The sequence below is a fragment of the Enhydra lutris genome, unplaced genomic scaffold (assembly GCF_002288905.1).
Source record: "Enhydra lutris kenyoni isolate GAN:26980312 unplaced genomic scaffold, ASM228890v2 scaffoldscaffold35, whole genome shotgun sequence".
NCBI lineage: Eukaryota > Metazoa > Chordata > Mammalia > Carnivora > Mustelidae > Enhydra > Enhydra lutris.
The window spans coordinates 4,347,769-4,363,034 of record NW_019154119.1 but is presented as its reverse complement, the minus strand read 5'-3'; the positions used below and the strand labels follow the sequence as shown (position 1 = coordinate 4,363,034).

At 42.0% G+C, this 15,266-nt stretch overlaps 1 protein-coding gene across 1 annotated transcript; it reads right to left on the bottom strand.

The window, feature by feature from the left end:
- Positions 1–2,373: 2,373 nt before the first annotated feature.
- Positions 2,374–15,246, bottom strand: LOC111154083 (splicing factor 3b subunit 6). Its single transcript, XM_022513448.1, has 4 exons — positions 14,992–15,246; positions 11,746–11,864; positions 2,804–2,942; positions 2,374–2,638 (listed from the first exon to the last, which is right to left on the bottom strand). The coding sequence occupies exons 1-4, from the start codon at positions 15,019–15,021 to the stop codon at positions 2,549–2,551; spliced, it is 378 nt and encodes a 125-aa protein (XP_022369156.1). The 5' UTR covers positions 15,022–15,246; the 3' UTR covers positions 2,374–2,548.
- Between the last annotated feature and the right edge of the window lie 20 nt (positions 15,247–15,266).

The following is a 15,266-nucleotide window of genomic DNA, read 5'->3' as shown; positions in this document are numbered from 1 at the left end:
CTCAGGTCGTGGTTCCAGAGTCCTGGGATCGAGCCCCGCATCGGGGTCCCTGCTCAGCAGAGAGCCTGCTTCTCTCCCTCTGCCTGCCACTCTGCTTATTTGTGCTATCTCTCTGTCAAATGAATGAATAGAGTCCTTAAAAAAAAAAAAGGAAAAAAAACACAGAATATCCCCCCCCCAAAAAAAAAAAAAAAAAAAAGAGAATATGCTAGGCCTCACAGGCCCTGCGTTCCTGGTGCTCTTCAAAGATGATGCAGAAAATTATGAGACTGTATGCTAACAAGTTTGGACACTGTCCTGTGAGAGCCATTTAGTTGTTAAGCAGGGAAGTGGTAATGTGAGAGCCATTTAGTTGTTAAGCAGGGAAGTGGTAATGAGATCTATGTCTTAGTAGTCATTTTCAAATTTCCAGTCTATTCATACAAAATCTTTCTTAGAAACTCAAAATTTAACCTAGGTGGATATAAAGCAGCTCTGGCACACGTCTATATGCATACATGTGCATGAACACAACACCATCATCCCTTGTACTCTTAAAAGCAGTCTCAGAAATAGCCTGAGATGCCTGGTGTAGAAGATTGATGAAAAGTCCATCCTCAGCATCTTAGCGCACACAGGCTTGGCGCAGAGTCGGTGCTCAATATTTATCTACAGAATTCCAGTTCTTTTAAGTGGGACAGGCCACAAAACTGCCAAACTGGAATTTTTAAAGATTTTAAGTAATTTCTACACCCAACGTGGGGCTTGAACTTACGACCCTGAGATCAAGTCACACGCTCTACTGACTGAGCCAGCCAGTTGCCTCACAATTGGAATTTTTAATTTTTAAAATTCTTTTAAAGGTTTATTTATTTGAGAGATAGAACTGGGGGGAGGGGCAGAGGGAGAGAAACTTAAGCAGACTCCACACTGAGCATGGAGCCCAGCATGGGGCTCAGTCTCACGACACTGAAATCTTGACCTGAGTTGAAGCCAAGAGTCGGACACTCAGCTGACTGTGCCACCCAGGCGCCCTAGACAACTGGGATTTTAAAAGCTCTTAGCCTTAGGTCATGAAATTCAGCTAACAGATGTACTAATCCAAAGGACAGGACTGGCTGTAATTGCCAACAGAAGCAATTTCCCCTTGTTATTAAGTTAAAAAAACTGCACTAGGGCAAGCCAGTCTGCCACTTAGACAAAGCACACTCGAAGTCTGTTTTCCCCTCACAAAAAGTCTTTTAGAAAATTATTTTACACTGGTAAATACCTAGAGGCACACCATGCATTTTACACAAATTAATAAGGAATTCATAAAAGCATTCAGAAGGAAATTAAAGCTATGGCTCCTTTGTCATCTCCCTGCCCTTCTTAGAAATGCTTCTTTCTAGCCTTTTACAGCGCTTTCAGAAAGCACTGACATAATTAATAGGAATAATCTCTTCATTTTCAATAGTAAGCTTTGAGAAGACAGTACCAGAAGTATAAAAGAGCGTATTAGCTTAAAGTAAGCACAGATAGCAAAGCCAAATGCATTTAAAAGTAGAAGAGATGCTTTTTGTCCATTTAAATGATTCAGTGCTTATACCCTTCAAATTGATTTTGGGCTATAGTTATATACAAAACAATTGGTTCATGTTTTTCCATTTGGCCCATGTCTAAACTATAAAAAGAAAATTACAGCTATCTCCTCCAAGTTGCCAAGCTATGATGAATGTGGTAATAAACATACTATTTCCATGCCATGGGAGCGTATGGTTATAAGAATAAGCATTAAATTTTATATATAAGAAAAGCATTATATTCTATTTATGGCAAAGATATACTATGACCTAAGGTCCAAGATATTCAGACACTTATTAACTAAAGGAAAAGACTGCATAACACAATCTTAGACATGTAACAACCGACACCACTACCCAAGAAACATGCTCTCCAATTTCTAACAGTGTGCTGTCATCTGAATGGCCACTTCTAAAACTGACTTCTAAGGACGGCACACTGACATGGACAAAGTGTTTTGTTCACTGTAAGGCAAGTATTATTCATATGTACTGGTATGGTTAATACTGGTGGATGTTACAGCAACTTTTAAAGTAAACGTTTTATTCATTCAACCAACACAATGAGCTTTGGTTTCCTTATCTGCAAAATGGAGATAGCTACCTTCACTGAGTTGTTAACATTCAATAAATGACAACACTCTAAAATCTTCCCTGAGGCTAAGCATTGGATTGAACATCAGAGACATTAAGAATACAAAAAGCTCCCTGCTCTTAAGAAGCTTGGTCTCTGTGACCACCTACCACCAAACAATTCTTGATACAGTTCAACTGCTGATTTGTTTTCTGGTATCAGATAAAAAGGGAAAGTTTAAGAGAAAACACTGACATGTTTTACAAAAAGTTTACAAGTTTATTCATATAACATTCTAACATGTATCAAAGTTTCAAGCAGGTCCTTTTGAATCTCGAATAAGAAATTACAACATTCAGCATTACTTAAAAATAAGAAAAGGGTGATGTGGTCACTTGTGGGTTTTAGTCTAAAATGAAAATGCAGAAAATGTTTATTTTGGTGGATCTGTGTTGATGCCGTATTTCTCCTTGAGAAGCTTCAACTGCTCTTCCTTCTTTTTTGTGTCCATCTTCTGAAATGCCTGAAATGTGGTAAGCACCAAGGTTAACAGTTACTGATCTGTCATCAAATGAATTTCACCAGTAGCACTAGCGAACCAAGAACTCACAGTATACTCTTCCCCTCACGGTACACTACTTCTTAACATGGACTCCCCACAAAATGAGGACTGTGGCCTGATACTTACCCTGTTGGCATTATAGTACAAAACCACCAGGTATCTGTTACAAACATTGAATCCTGAAAGGTGATCACATGCATTCTTGGCATCAAAGATGTCTTCATAGACCACATAAGCTGTTCCTCTAGTTTCGGGTGTGTTCCCCCTGCAGAGTGAAATCAGACTTAATTAAAATACACATTTACTGGAGTTAGGAAAGACGTGGGGTTTGAGGTTGGGTGTTAAGGAGAATAACTACCATGACTTCCAGGGCTTGCCGAAACCTCAGATGGGAAGGCCTTCTGGCCAAGCACCTGCGATTTCATATTGCTGGAACATTCCCTAGGGGTTGCAGCTTTCTAGAAGTTTGCTGTGGCCAAATCAAGAAAGAAGGATACGCAGATTTCTACAGAAATTATGATTCCGTGAGAGATTTTGAGGAGATGAAAAAGGCTGGTATCTTTCAGAGTGGAAAGTGATTTTGGAATGTTAAGAATTTCTTTGGGTTGAGTTCCATGGAAATTTATCACTGACCTGTGTTCCTGAACTATGAAACATGATTGCTGAGCTATGGAATAGTTTCTTTATAAATAAGTAACAAATACTGTGGAAAAAAATACATTTACCTGAGCACTGATGGTTGAAGAACTGTCTTTTAAACCACTAACCACTGAAGATTAAAGACAGTAAGTTAAAGTATTTTGAGATCAACCTGAACACTGTTAGATTATGGACACGTATGCTGGATAAGCCTATTTCTTGAATTAAGGTAATTTTTGCTTTCTTTTTTAAGTAAAACAGCTATAAGTTAAACTTGCTGTGTCAAAACTACTCCTATAGCTACCAAAGCACTAGCAGCAAAGAACTAGCTTGAAACTTTGGCCCAGTCTTTAAGTTTACTGTCCTAGTCTTTCCTACTTCTCACACTAAGAACTAATTCTTTTTTTTTTTTTTTAAAGCTTTTATTGATTTGAGAGAGAGAGAGAGAAAGAGCATGTGTACATAAGGCGTGCACAGAGGCAGAGGGAGGGAGAAGCAGACTCCCTGCTGAGCAGGAAGCCCTACTGGGCCCCGATCCCAGGACCGGAAGACCATGACCTGAGCCGAAGGAGATGCTTAACTGACTGAGCCACCCAAGTGCCCTCAATTCTCAGTCTTAAGTTGGAAAGTACAGCATTTCGTAGGAGTGATGGTTATTAATGAGCAATGATTAGAATGAGGTTTTTCGTATTGCACATTTATGCAACAGAACCAATACTTAAAATTATTTACTACACTATTACCTGGTAACTAGTCCCTTGTTTCTAAAAATTTTAATTTCCTCCCTCACTCCACTCTAATTTCTTTTTTTTTTTTTTTAAAGATTTATTTATTTATTTGACAGAGATCTCAAGTAGGCAGAGAGGAGGCAGAGAGAGGGGAAGGGAAGCAGGCTCCCTGCTGAGCAGAAAGCCTGTTGCGGGGCTCGATACCAGGACCCTGAGATCATGACCTGAGCCGAAGGCAGAGGCTTAACCCACTGAGCCACCCAGGTGCCCCTAATTTCAAGATTTTATTTCATTCTATTTTTTAAAAATTTTATTTATTTGACACAGAGAGAGCACTAGCAGGGGGAGCTGTTGGCAGAGGAAGAGAGAGAAGGAGGCTTCCTGCTGAGCAAGGAGCCCGAACTGGGGCTTGATCCCAGGACTCTGGGATCATGACGCGAGCAGAAAGCAGACACTCAAATGAATAAGCCACCCAGGTGTCCCTAAAATCTTATTTTTAAGCAATATCTACACCCAGTGTGGGGCTAGATCTCACAACCCCAAGATCAAGAGTCATGTTCTCGGGGCATCTGGGTGGCTCAGTGGGTTAAGCCTCTGCCTTCGGCTCAGGTCATGGTCTCGGTCCTGGGATAGAGCCCCGCAACAGGCTCTCTGCTCAGCAGGGAGCCTGCTTCCCCCTCTCTCTGCCTGCCTCTCTGCCTACTTGTGATCTCTGTCAAATAAATAAAATCTTTAAGAAAAAAAATAAAATAAAATAGGGCCAGGTGCCCCTCCCTAACCCTAATTTTAGTTTCAATTGTTAAAGACAACAGAGTCACCATCAATGTAGGAAACAAATGTTTCTGAGTAGTATTTTACTTAGGTTTATCAAATCCATAAAAATAAAACCTATCCGTGTCTGTAGAAAGGGTGGTGGTGGAAGCCCCTACCAAAAAGATGGTAAAATTATAAAGGATATGTAGGAAAACAGCCAACCATTATGCTTTATGGCCAGGAAAGGACATAAAGAGTTAATGCGGTTTCTTTCACTTAGAAGATTCACTGCTTTTCTAAAATATGGTACAGGTGTGTCTGGGTGGCTCAGTCGGTTAAGCGTCTGCCTTCGGCTCAGGTCATGATCCCAGGGTCTTAGGCTCGAGCCCTGTGTCAGGTTCCCTGCTCAGCGGAAGTGTGCTTCTCCTTCTCCCTCTGCCTCTCCTCCTGGCTGATGCTCTCTCACTCTCCCTCAACTAAATAAATAAAATCTTTAAAAATAATAATAATGTGGTATGGTCAGATCCCAACTTTTCATACACTCATTTTTAATAATATATGCACTCTCATGCATTACACAGCCCAGTCTGGCTCAGGAGAAGGGCTGAGCTTTGGCAAACACGGGTGGGAGGGAGTGTGCTTTTGGGTGGGGTCATCTGCCCGCCAGGGTAGAAGGTGGCTAGAAGTGGAAGGTGGACCTTGCTTGTGGATATGGAGCTGCTTCTGGTATAGGTTTTCCTTGCCACCTCCTCTCTTCACCTCACCAGCTTCCTTCGCAGGGAGGGAGGGAAGTGTGAAGAGCAACAAACTGCAGCAGCAGATGGCCATGTGCTTGTCAGTGGGGGGCAGTGGGCACAGGTCCCACTCAGCTTATGCTCCCAGTGTGATAAAGATGGACCCCTCCATCTGTGTTCTAGCCACCCAGTGCCAACTGTGGAATAAGGTCTAAGACTGGGGGCTGCCTCTCCATCTGCCATGGTCCCCGCATAGGGTCAAGCAAAGGTAGGAGGCCAGGGAAAGGGGAGGTACCTGTTAAAATTTGATCCAGTATAAGACCACAGCGCTGGGCCCTCATCAGTGCTTATACCTCCTGTAAAGGGGGACGGAAGACATACAGGGTGCTGGGTTGGTCGGAGGGGGCCAGTGTCCTTGAATGCTTACAGGCTGTTAGGCTAAATAGGCCCAATAAGGGATTTTATAATATTCCTTACTTTCCAGGAATAATCTAACAACTTTTGGACATTTTTAAAAGTTTGTTTAAGTATTCTCTACACCCAACAAGGCGCTCAAACTGCATGATCAAGAATTATGTGCTCTCCCTACTGAGCCAGCTAGACACCCCAACTCTTACGACTTTTGACTTTTAGTTTTCAAGAATTCATCAGCTTGAAAAGAAATTTTTATAATTCAAAAAAAAAAAAAAAAAAGGAATGCATTAGCTATGGAAGTTGGGGATTACCCAAAGGGAAAAAAAACACTGCCTCAAAGATTTTACCAGGGGTGCCTGGGTGGCTCAGTCATTAAACACTTGCCTTTGGCTCAGGTCATGATCCCAGGGTCCTGAGATCGAGCCCTGAATCGGGCTCCCTGCTCAGTGGGGAGCCTGCTTCTCCCTTAGCCTCTCCCCCTGCCTTGTATTCCTTCTCTTGCTGTCTCTCTGTCAAATAAATAAATAAAATCTTAAAAAAAATTTGGGGGGGGGGGTCCAAAAAGTCTATCTATTTCTCCTTTGGAATAAAAACATAAAGAACTTGGGGTGCCTGAGTGGCTCAGATGGTTAAGCATCTGCCTTCGGCTTAGGTCATGATCCTAGAATCCTGGGATCAAGCCCCGCGTTGGGCTCCCTGCTCAGTGCAGAGCCTGCTTCTCCCTCTCCCTCTACCATTCCCTCCACTTGTACTCTCTGGCTCTATCTCTCTGTCAAACAAATAAAATCTTAAAAAAACATGAAACATAAAGAACTTAATATTTTAGTTCTTGTTAACTGTCCAAGAAAGGTCTTATATTTCATTTTTCTCTCACAGCACCATGCACACAAGTGCTAAGAGGTATTTGAAAAGTGGAGATCTACTCTCTCCCACCAATTCTCTAACACCCTTTCTCCTGGAAGCTTAAGAAAAAAATTATCTCCTCCTCTTAAATCTTCTGAGGAACTAGAACAGGGATGGGTACTAACCCCATTTTAAAGATTCTCATCTCAGTGTCCTAGCTGCTGATTATCAACCTAGTATCTTAACCAAATTGTAACTTCAATTTCTAAAAAGTATGTAGTTGGTGCCTGCTGCGTGGCAGGCACTGCGCCAACATTATTTTCTCGATTGGTGGTAAACCCCAGAGTAGGAATGAGAACACCTCATCATGTGCATCAACCTCTCTGGGCCTCCGCTGCTTCATGGGTCAAACAGCCATATCAGGACCTGTCACCTGCCCTACACTGTATGCGTTTTAGTAATCAGGAGGTAAAAGGTATGAACGGGCTTTAAAAAGTTCAAAGCATCAAGTGTCTGCTACATGCCAGGAAGGGCAACGCTTCCTCCCAGTTTGCCCAAGACTGTCCGGGTTTTAGCCCTCAGTCAGGTCCCAGAAAACCCCTTGGTCCTTGGGCCAACTGGGAAGGTGGGTCGCCCTAGGTCTAGGTTCCAGATATACGATGAAGCATGATCACAGCTAGGGAACAACAACAACAACAAAATCTGTTTTCAATCTATAATTCAGACCCAAATTCCTGCTTTTATGAATTTATTCAACAAATATATATTGTGTTCTTTCTGTATGACAGGCACTGGAAATAGAATAGTGAAAAAGACAAGCATCCTCCCTCTCTTCAAGGAACTTTATCCAAGTGGGAGAAAGATAAAGACAGATGAGAAATATTATAAAGGAAGTAGATAGCTGTGACAGAGATTACTGGGAGGACAAAGATGACTTAACGCTAGGGTGGTCAGGATAAACCTCTTTGAAAAGGTGACACTGTAGTGGAGACCTGAAGAATGAGAAGGCAGACAGGAGATGAGCTGGGTGAAAACCATTCCAAATGGAGGGACCAGAGTACAAAGGCCCTGAGCTACTCCGCACCCTTCTAAAGATGCCACTGCTTGATCATCCACCTTGGCTTTCGGAAACACTAACTTCCTGATGTAAGCATCTCTTAATTGCGTACTATCAGTAAATCTTATAACACTTTCAGAAGTCAATCACAACCACGTTCTGTATTATTCATTTACTTATATTTGTATACATGGGGTGTTTAACGTGTATCAGGCATAACAGCTATCAACCCAAAATGAAAAGAATATATGATACCTGTCCTGGAGGAGCTCACAGGCTGGCAGGAGAGTCAAGTACAAAGACAACAGCAAAATCATGTGTTACAAGATGTTCACAGAAGGCGCTATGGGAGAATAGAGAGGGGTGGCTAATGCACACTGGGAAGAAAAGACTCCATGACAAGGTGCTTTCACAGACATGACCTACTTTGATCCTTATTAAAATTCTTTTAGGGTGAGCCTGGGTGGCTCAGTCGTTTAAGTGTCTGCCTTTGGCTCAGGTCATGATCCCAGTGTCCTGGGATCGAGCCCCAAGTCGGGTTCCCTGCTCAGCAGGAAGCCTGATTCTCCCTTTCCCTCTCCCCCTGCTTGTGTTCCCTCTCTTGCTGTCTGTCAAATAAATAAATAAAATCTTAAAAAACAAAAACAAAAACAAAACTCTTTAGGCTAGAGTGGAGGGGGGGGGGGACAGGGTGGCTGGGTGATGGACACTGGGGAGGGTATGTGTTGCGATGAGCACTGTGTATTGTGTAAGACTGATGAATCACAGACCTGTACCCTTGAAACAAATAATACATTATATGTTAATAATAATGAAAAATTCTCTTAAGACAGTAAGTTAGGAAGACTGTGTTTCGTAAGTAACTGAAGCTCAGAGGGATTGAATATTTTGCCCAGTTGTGCATGACTAGCCAATGTCCAACTAGTATCTGAACTCAGGTGTTACCATCAATTCAGTAAATTTAACATGCTGCCTCCATGTTAAAAAGCTGAAAGGCAGTCCATCTACATTAGCTTACATGTGAGAGAGCAGAAAACCAAAAAGCTGGACAACTTGTCTGAGGTTGCAGGGCCTGAAGCAGAATCTTATCTCCTGATCTCCAAGTCAGGGGACCTTCTCTATACCGTTCTTGTACATTTAGAACAGGGTTTCTTAACCTAGGATTCATGTATCCACTGAAATCATATGCAAAATGTTTCATGTATTGTTCTTTGAAAAGGGTCCAAAGCTCTTATCAAATACTCAAAGGACTAAGACTTCCTGAAGAGGATGGCTGGTCTGTAACACCTCATTTCCATCCCCACGTGAGTACCAATGATGATGTATTGCTAGCATTTGGTTGACTTTCTGGAAGGAAAGTAATGATTTAAAAGGAGTGTCCTCGCGCGCCTAGGTGGCTCAGTGGGTTAAGCCGCTGCCTTTGGCTCAGGTCATGATCTCAGGGTCCTGGGATCGAGTCCCGCATCGGGCTCTCTGCTCAGCAGGGAGCCTGCTTCCCTCTCTCTCTCTGCCTGCCTCTCCATCTACTTGTGATCTCTCTCTGTCAAATAAATAAATAAAATCTTTAAAAAAAAATAAATAAAAGGAGTGTCCTCAAGATCTTACAGAGATCTAAAAACCAAGAAGCAGCTCTCCGTTCACAAAAGAAAATGTATTAAGAAAGAGATATTCAAGGGCATCTGTGTGGCTCAGTTGGTAAAGCATCTGCCTTTGGCTCAGGTCATGATCCCAGGGCCCTGGAATCGAGTCCCGCATTGGGTTTCTTGCTCAGTGGGAGCAAGGAACTTCTCCTGCTCCTCCCTGCTAGTACTCTCTTGCTCTCTCTCTCTCTCTCATATAATAAATAAAACCTTAAAAAAAAAAAAAAAGGAAGAGATATTCAGAGGAAGCTGGGTGGCTCAGTTGGGTAAGTGTCCAACTCCTGGTTTTGGATCAGGTCGTGATCTCAGGGTCATGAGATTGAACCCTGTGTTAGGCTCTGCACTCTGTGCAGAGTCTGCTTAAGATTCTCTCTCTCCCTCTGCTCATGCTATGAATGAATGAATGAATGAATGAATGAATCTTAAAAAAGAAAAAGAAAATATAAGAGACACTCAGGGGTGCCTGGCTGGCTTAGTAGAAGCATATGACTCTTGATCTCAAGGTCATGAGTCTGAGACCCCATGTTAGGTATAGAGATTAATTTTAAAAACTAATAATAATAAACTTTAAAAAAAAGAAGAAGAAGAAGATGAAGAAATCCTTTCAGATGAACTCTTAGGTAAGTGGCCCATTTATACTAATTAGAGTATTACCAGCTATGGATCTGTGTAGTGTACTCAATTTAAAATTAGAAAATATGGGGGCGCCTGGGTGGCTCAGGGTGAAGCCTCCGCCTTCAGTTCAGGTCATGATCTCAGGGTCCTGGGATCGAGCCCTGCATTGGGCTCTCCGCTCAGCAGGGAGCCTACTTTCCCCCCTCTCTCTGTCTGCCTCTCTGCCTACTTGTGATCTCTCTGTCAAATAAATAAAATCTTTAAAAATAAATAAATAAAATTAGAAAATTTTATCACTAAATAGTTGTGTGAAGCTATAAAACAGACAACTATTGGGGCACCTGGGCAGCTCAGTTGGTTTAAGTGTCTGACCCTTGCTTTCAGCTCAGGTCAGGATCTCAAGGTCTTGGGACTGAGCCCAATCCATGCTCAGTAGGGAGTCTGTTTAAGGATTCTCTCTCTCTCTCTCTCTCTCTCTCTCTCTCCCCCTTTGCCCTTCCCCTTGTTCCCATGCTCACTCATGCTCTCTCTCAAATAAATAAATCTTAAAACAAAAATTATCACCTCCACACAAGGTTGTAGTGTTGGTGATACAAATAAAAGCACCTATTACAACAAATGATATTTTGTAGATGTTCAGTAAATATCATCTGAAAATATAAACACCAATTTTTATATTTAAATTAAAACCTGAACTTGTGTTGCAATTATTCTCCCATATACTTTTATTTATTTTACTTTATTATTATTTTTTTAAAGATTTTATTTATCTGTTTGACAGAGAGAGAGATCACAAGTAGGCAGAGAGGCAGGCAGAGAGAGAAGGGGAAGCAGGCTCCCCTCTGAGCAGAGAGACCAATGTGGGGCTAGATCCCAGGACCCTGGGGTCATGACCTGACCCGAAGGCAGAGGCTTAACCCACTGAGCCATCCAGGTGCCCCCCATATACTTTTAAATCTTCATTAGAAAAAAGTAATAATAATAAGTAAATCTTGGGGTGCCTGGGTGGCTCAGCCATTAGATGTCTGCCTTTGGCTCAGGTCATGATGCCAGGGTCCTGGGATCGAGTCCTGCATTAGGCTCTCTGCTCAGCGGGAAGCCTGCTTCTTCCTCTCCCACTCCCCCTGCTTGTGTTCCCTCTCTCCCTGTCTCTCTCTCTGTCAAATAAATAAAATCTTTAAAAATCAATCAACCAATCAATCTTCAATAGAGAGCTGTGGTTGGGAAAAAAATAATTTTTCTCAGTTACTGGTAGAGCTCCTTACTCAGTTTATTCAGAAATTCTGGAGTCAGTAAAGGAAACAGGAGAGAAAATTAGAGTTAGTGCACATAAAAAACACAGCATCATATTGATTTTACAAGAGATAGTTATGCGATAAAGGTTCTTTCTTTTCCCACCGGTTCCCCTCAAACCATTCATTATATTTCATGCCTTCTCTAATTTCACAACTACTATTCTTGGCTCTCACTGAGCTAGATCAGGAAGGTGTCATTTTTTTCCATACAAAAAAAAAAAAATCTCATCTTCCAGATTTCAATCCATTTAGTCTCTAGGCTCTTGGTTAGGCCTTGCTGCCAGCTATAATTCTGAGATGATACAATCATTTTCATGAAACGACATTTCAAATATCTCAGTAAGACTCACACTCGGATTTGACGAATAGGTCCGTATTTCCCAAATATATCATACATTTCTTCAGCTGTGATTTTGTATGGCAAATTTCTTATATATAAAATCCGATTTACTTCAGGTGGAAGTCGAATCTAAAATGAGAAATATGTACTATTATTATAATCAGGGGCAGAAGTGCTACTACCTAAAAAAAATTTCTCATAATAAATTCTCACAGTAGGGGCACCTGGGTGGCTCAGTCACTGGGCATCTGCCTTCGGCTCAGGTCATGATCCTGGGGTCCTGGGATCGAGACCCGCATCAGGCTCCCTGCTCAGTGGGAAGCCTGCTTCTCCCTCTCCCATTCTCCCTGCTTGTGCTCCCTCTCTCTCTCTGTCAACTAAATGAATAAAATCTTAAAAATAAATAAGTAAAAATAAAATCTCACAAAAAGCAAACAAAAACCCCACATAATAGTCAAGAATAATAATTATTTTTAAAAGATTATAATCTGATATTCCTGAAAATGGCCTTCTTTTCAGAAAAGCAACTGGGCACTAGTTTTAGGGAGGACTATTAGTAGGAACTAGTAAGGGCTACTATAAAACCCAGGCTTCCAGTCACTGCAGTTAAACAAGGATTTTCAACCTCATTTAAAAGTCCTCAATGCCTCAGACATATATGGGAAAGAAAGAAGGGAACTGTTCTTGCTTCCAAGACAATAAAACTCCCATTGATGACTCTTATCTGGTCTTTTTAAGAACGTGTTACATCAATAATATCTTCCCTCTCTTGAATTTACAGTTTTTCCTTCATCCTTGGCTTCTATCCCCTAGGTGAGCAGCTACTTATGTCCTGACAATTGTCATGTGAGAAAAAAAAAAAAAAAGTCATTTGTATCCCTCTTCCTTTGCTCAACAAATATTTACTGAGCACCTTCTTTTGCACATATCAGGCAAGGGAAAAAGCAAGGTTTCTGCCTTCCCTGAACTTATCAGCTCCCTATTTACTACCCTATTTTGCTTTTTTCTTTTCTTTCAGTCAAGCATCTGGAAAGATCTATACTCACTTACCTCATAATCTTTACTTCACTGACACTCATCAACCTACCACAACCCAGCTTCTACCCCAGCACTGATGAAAATACTTTTACGCTAAGACCTTTAAAAAGGGGTAGGGAGGGGTACAGGGAGAGAATCTCAAGCAGACTCCGTGCTGAGCGTGGAGCCCACAATGGGGCCAGATCCCATAACCCTGAGATCAAGATCTCAGCCAAAACCAACAGTCGGGTGCTTAACAGACTGTACCACCCAGGCACCCTGGTATTAAGACTTTATTTTTTTCTTTTTAAAAAAGATTTTATTTATTTATTTGACAGAGAGAGAGAGATCACCAGTAGGCAGAGAAGCAAACGGGGCAGGGGGAGTGGGGGAAGCAGGCTTCTCACGGAGCAGAGAGCCCGTCATGGGGACTGATCCCAGGACCCTGAGGTCATGACCTGAGCTGAAGGCAGAGGCTTAACCCACTGAGCCACCCAGGCGCCCCGCATTAAGACCTTTTAACTTCAGTGATCAATTGTCGTCACGCTTAACTTCTGAGGCTTCTGACTGTGTTGACTATTTTTGGCACTTTTATTTCCTACCACTCTGGCTAGTTCTTCTCACTCTTCTTTGCCATTAAAATATGCTCTTCTACAGAGTTTTACTTTTAGACTCCTTTTTGACCCTTTGTATACTCTCCTTAATTCTACACTCTTTGATCTCTTAACCACACAGATGGTTTCCACAGTAAGTTGATGACTCTCAAATATGTATCTCCCATCCTGAGTTCACTCCTGTGTTCTTATTAACATATTCAATTACATACTAGATACTCATTTGCTCAAAAACTATTAAACTGGCAGCTTTTTAAGGTATTAAGCTAAGTGTTGTATAAGAGGAAAAAGAGGATACTTATTCCCTGTCCTCAAACTAGTAGTGGTGACAAATGGTCAACAAATAAGTACAATAAAGTTTTAGATTTAAGATTTTGGACTGAGTTCAAACAGACAATTGACACTTCCAATTATAATACACTTCTCCCATAAATCTGCTTTCTCATTCTGTACGATACTGTATCACACTTTCTTTCCTCAAACCTTACCACCACCACTCCCTCTAACATCTGAGTTGCGTTGTAACCTCTTCCTTGCCTATCCTAGGAATTGATCTTGCCTCCTGCTTACTGAAGAAAGTATACATCACCAAATGTTAACTACCTTATATTCATGTCACTAAACCCACCGATCTAAATTCATCCATATCCACCCCCTCTTCCTGTCATCCTCTACTCAAAACCTTCACTCCTGAACTTACCTCATCTTTCTCCCACATCATCAATTTCTCCCACTTTACTGGATCATTCTTAGTGACACACAAATACACCTTATATAAAGTCAACTATTATTCAACCTCTGTACTCCCTATTCACATGAAAACTTGGAAGAGCTGTCTCTATTTTTTAAACTTCCAACCTCTTTTCATCCCACTGCGACCAAGTTTTCATCCACTGAAATGATCATCGTCAAGGTCACCAAAATTCTGCATCTCACCAAGTCCAATTTTATGTCTTCATTATCCTATACCTCTCAGCCTTACAGCTGATCTATCCTCTTTTACTTGAGACAGTTTTTCTTAGGTTTCTATAATACCCCATTCTCTAACAAAAGAATGTAAACAGAAGGGCTTTTCGTTTTATTCACTGTTGTATCCCCAATACCTAGACTAGTGTCAGGCACACAGTACATGTTCGGTAAATTTAACTTCTGAATTCTTCCCTATCTCTCAATTCCGGCACATAGTAGGTGCTCAAACATATTAAAACATTAATGAAAAATCCAAAAAGCTCCGTGACTTTAGGAGAATCCCAGGCTTTGGTTGCCTGTGAGATATTAGATTACTTATTGCAGACTAGTCTGTGCTACTGACTTGGGGGCGAAAATCCTGTCGCTAGGTCGTAGGTGCTGATCAAGCAACAAATGCTGTAGGACTGACACCAGAGTAAAAAACAGAGGGAACTCTCAAAAGGGGTGGAGCCGGAACTGTGGCTCAAGGAGCATATCCGCAAGGACGGGGCCAGGATGGAAATGCCAGTATTAGGACAGTAAATTCTGGGCTACTCTGGCCTGGGGAACCGAGCAGGGGCAAAATACACAGTTCCACGCCCTTAAAAAAGTCCAGGAGAGAGGTCCGCCCCCCCCCCACCCCGCCCCATTCTTCTGCTGAATGCCCGGAAACTCACATTCGCCCTCTTGGCCGCTTGCATCGCCATCTTGGCGGACTGATAAAGTTACTGCAACAAACGCTGGAATTCCTCCGGACACCTCCGGAGCTCTTGCTACTGGACCGCCACACGGCCTCAAGCCCAGGACATCAACATCCAACCGCCGCCGGAAGCTTTACTACACGCCGGAAGATCTCCCTCTTACGTCCAGACGTGCTGACGTAATGTCCCCTTTCGAAAAGACTCCGGGGCAAGAGGAACCTGAAACGAAAAGAGAGAACGGCAAGATGAAA

Bases quoted from the DNA above. Each gene is read 5' to 3' on its own strand.
- LOC111154083 (XM_022513448.1), bottom strand. From the start codon at position 15,021: ATGGCGATGCAAGCGGCCAAGAGGGCGAAT. The intron at 2,943-11,745 runs GTGAGTCTTACT...TTCACTCTGCAG, and splicing joins CCTATTCGTCAAATCCGAGT to GGGGAACACACCCGAAACTA. The intron at 2,639-2,803 runs GTAAGTATCAGG...ACCACATTTCAG, and splicing joins TGTACTATAATGCCAACAGG to GCATTTCAGAAGATGGACAC.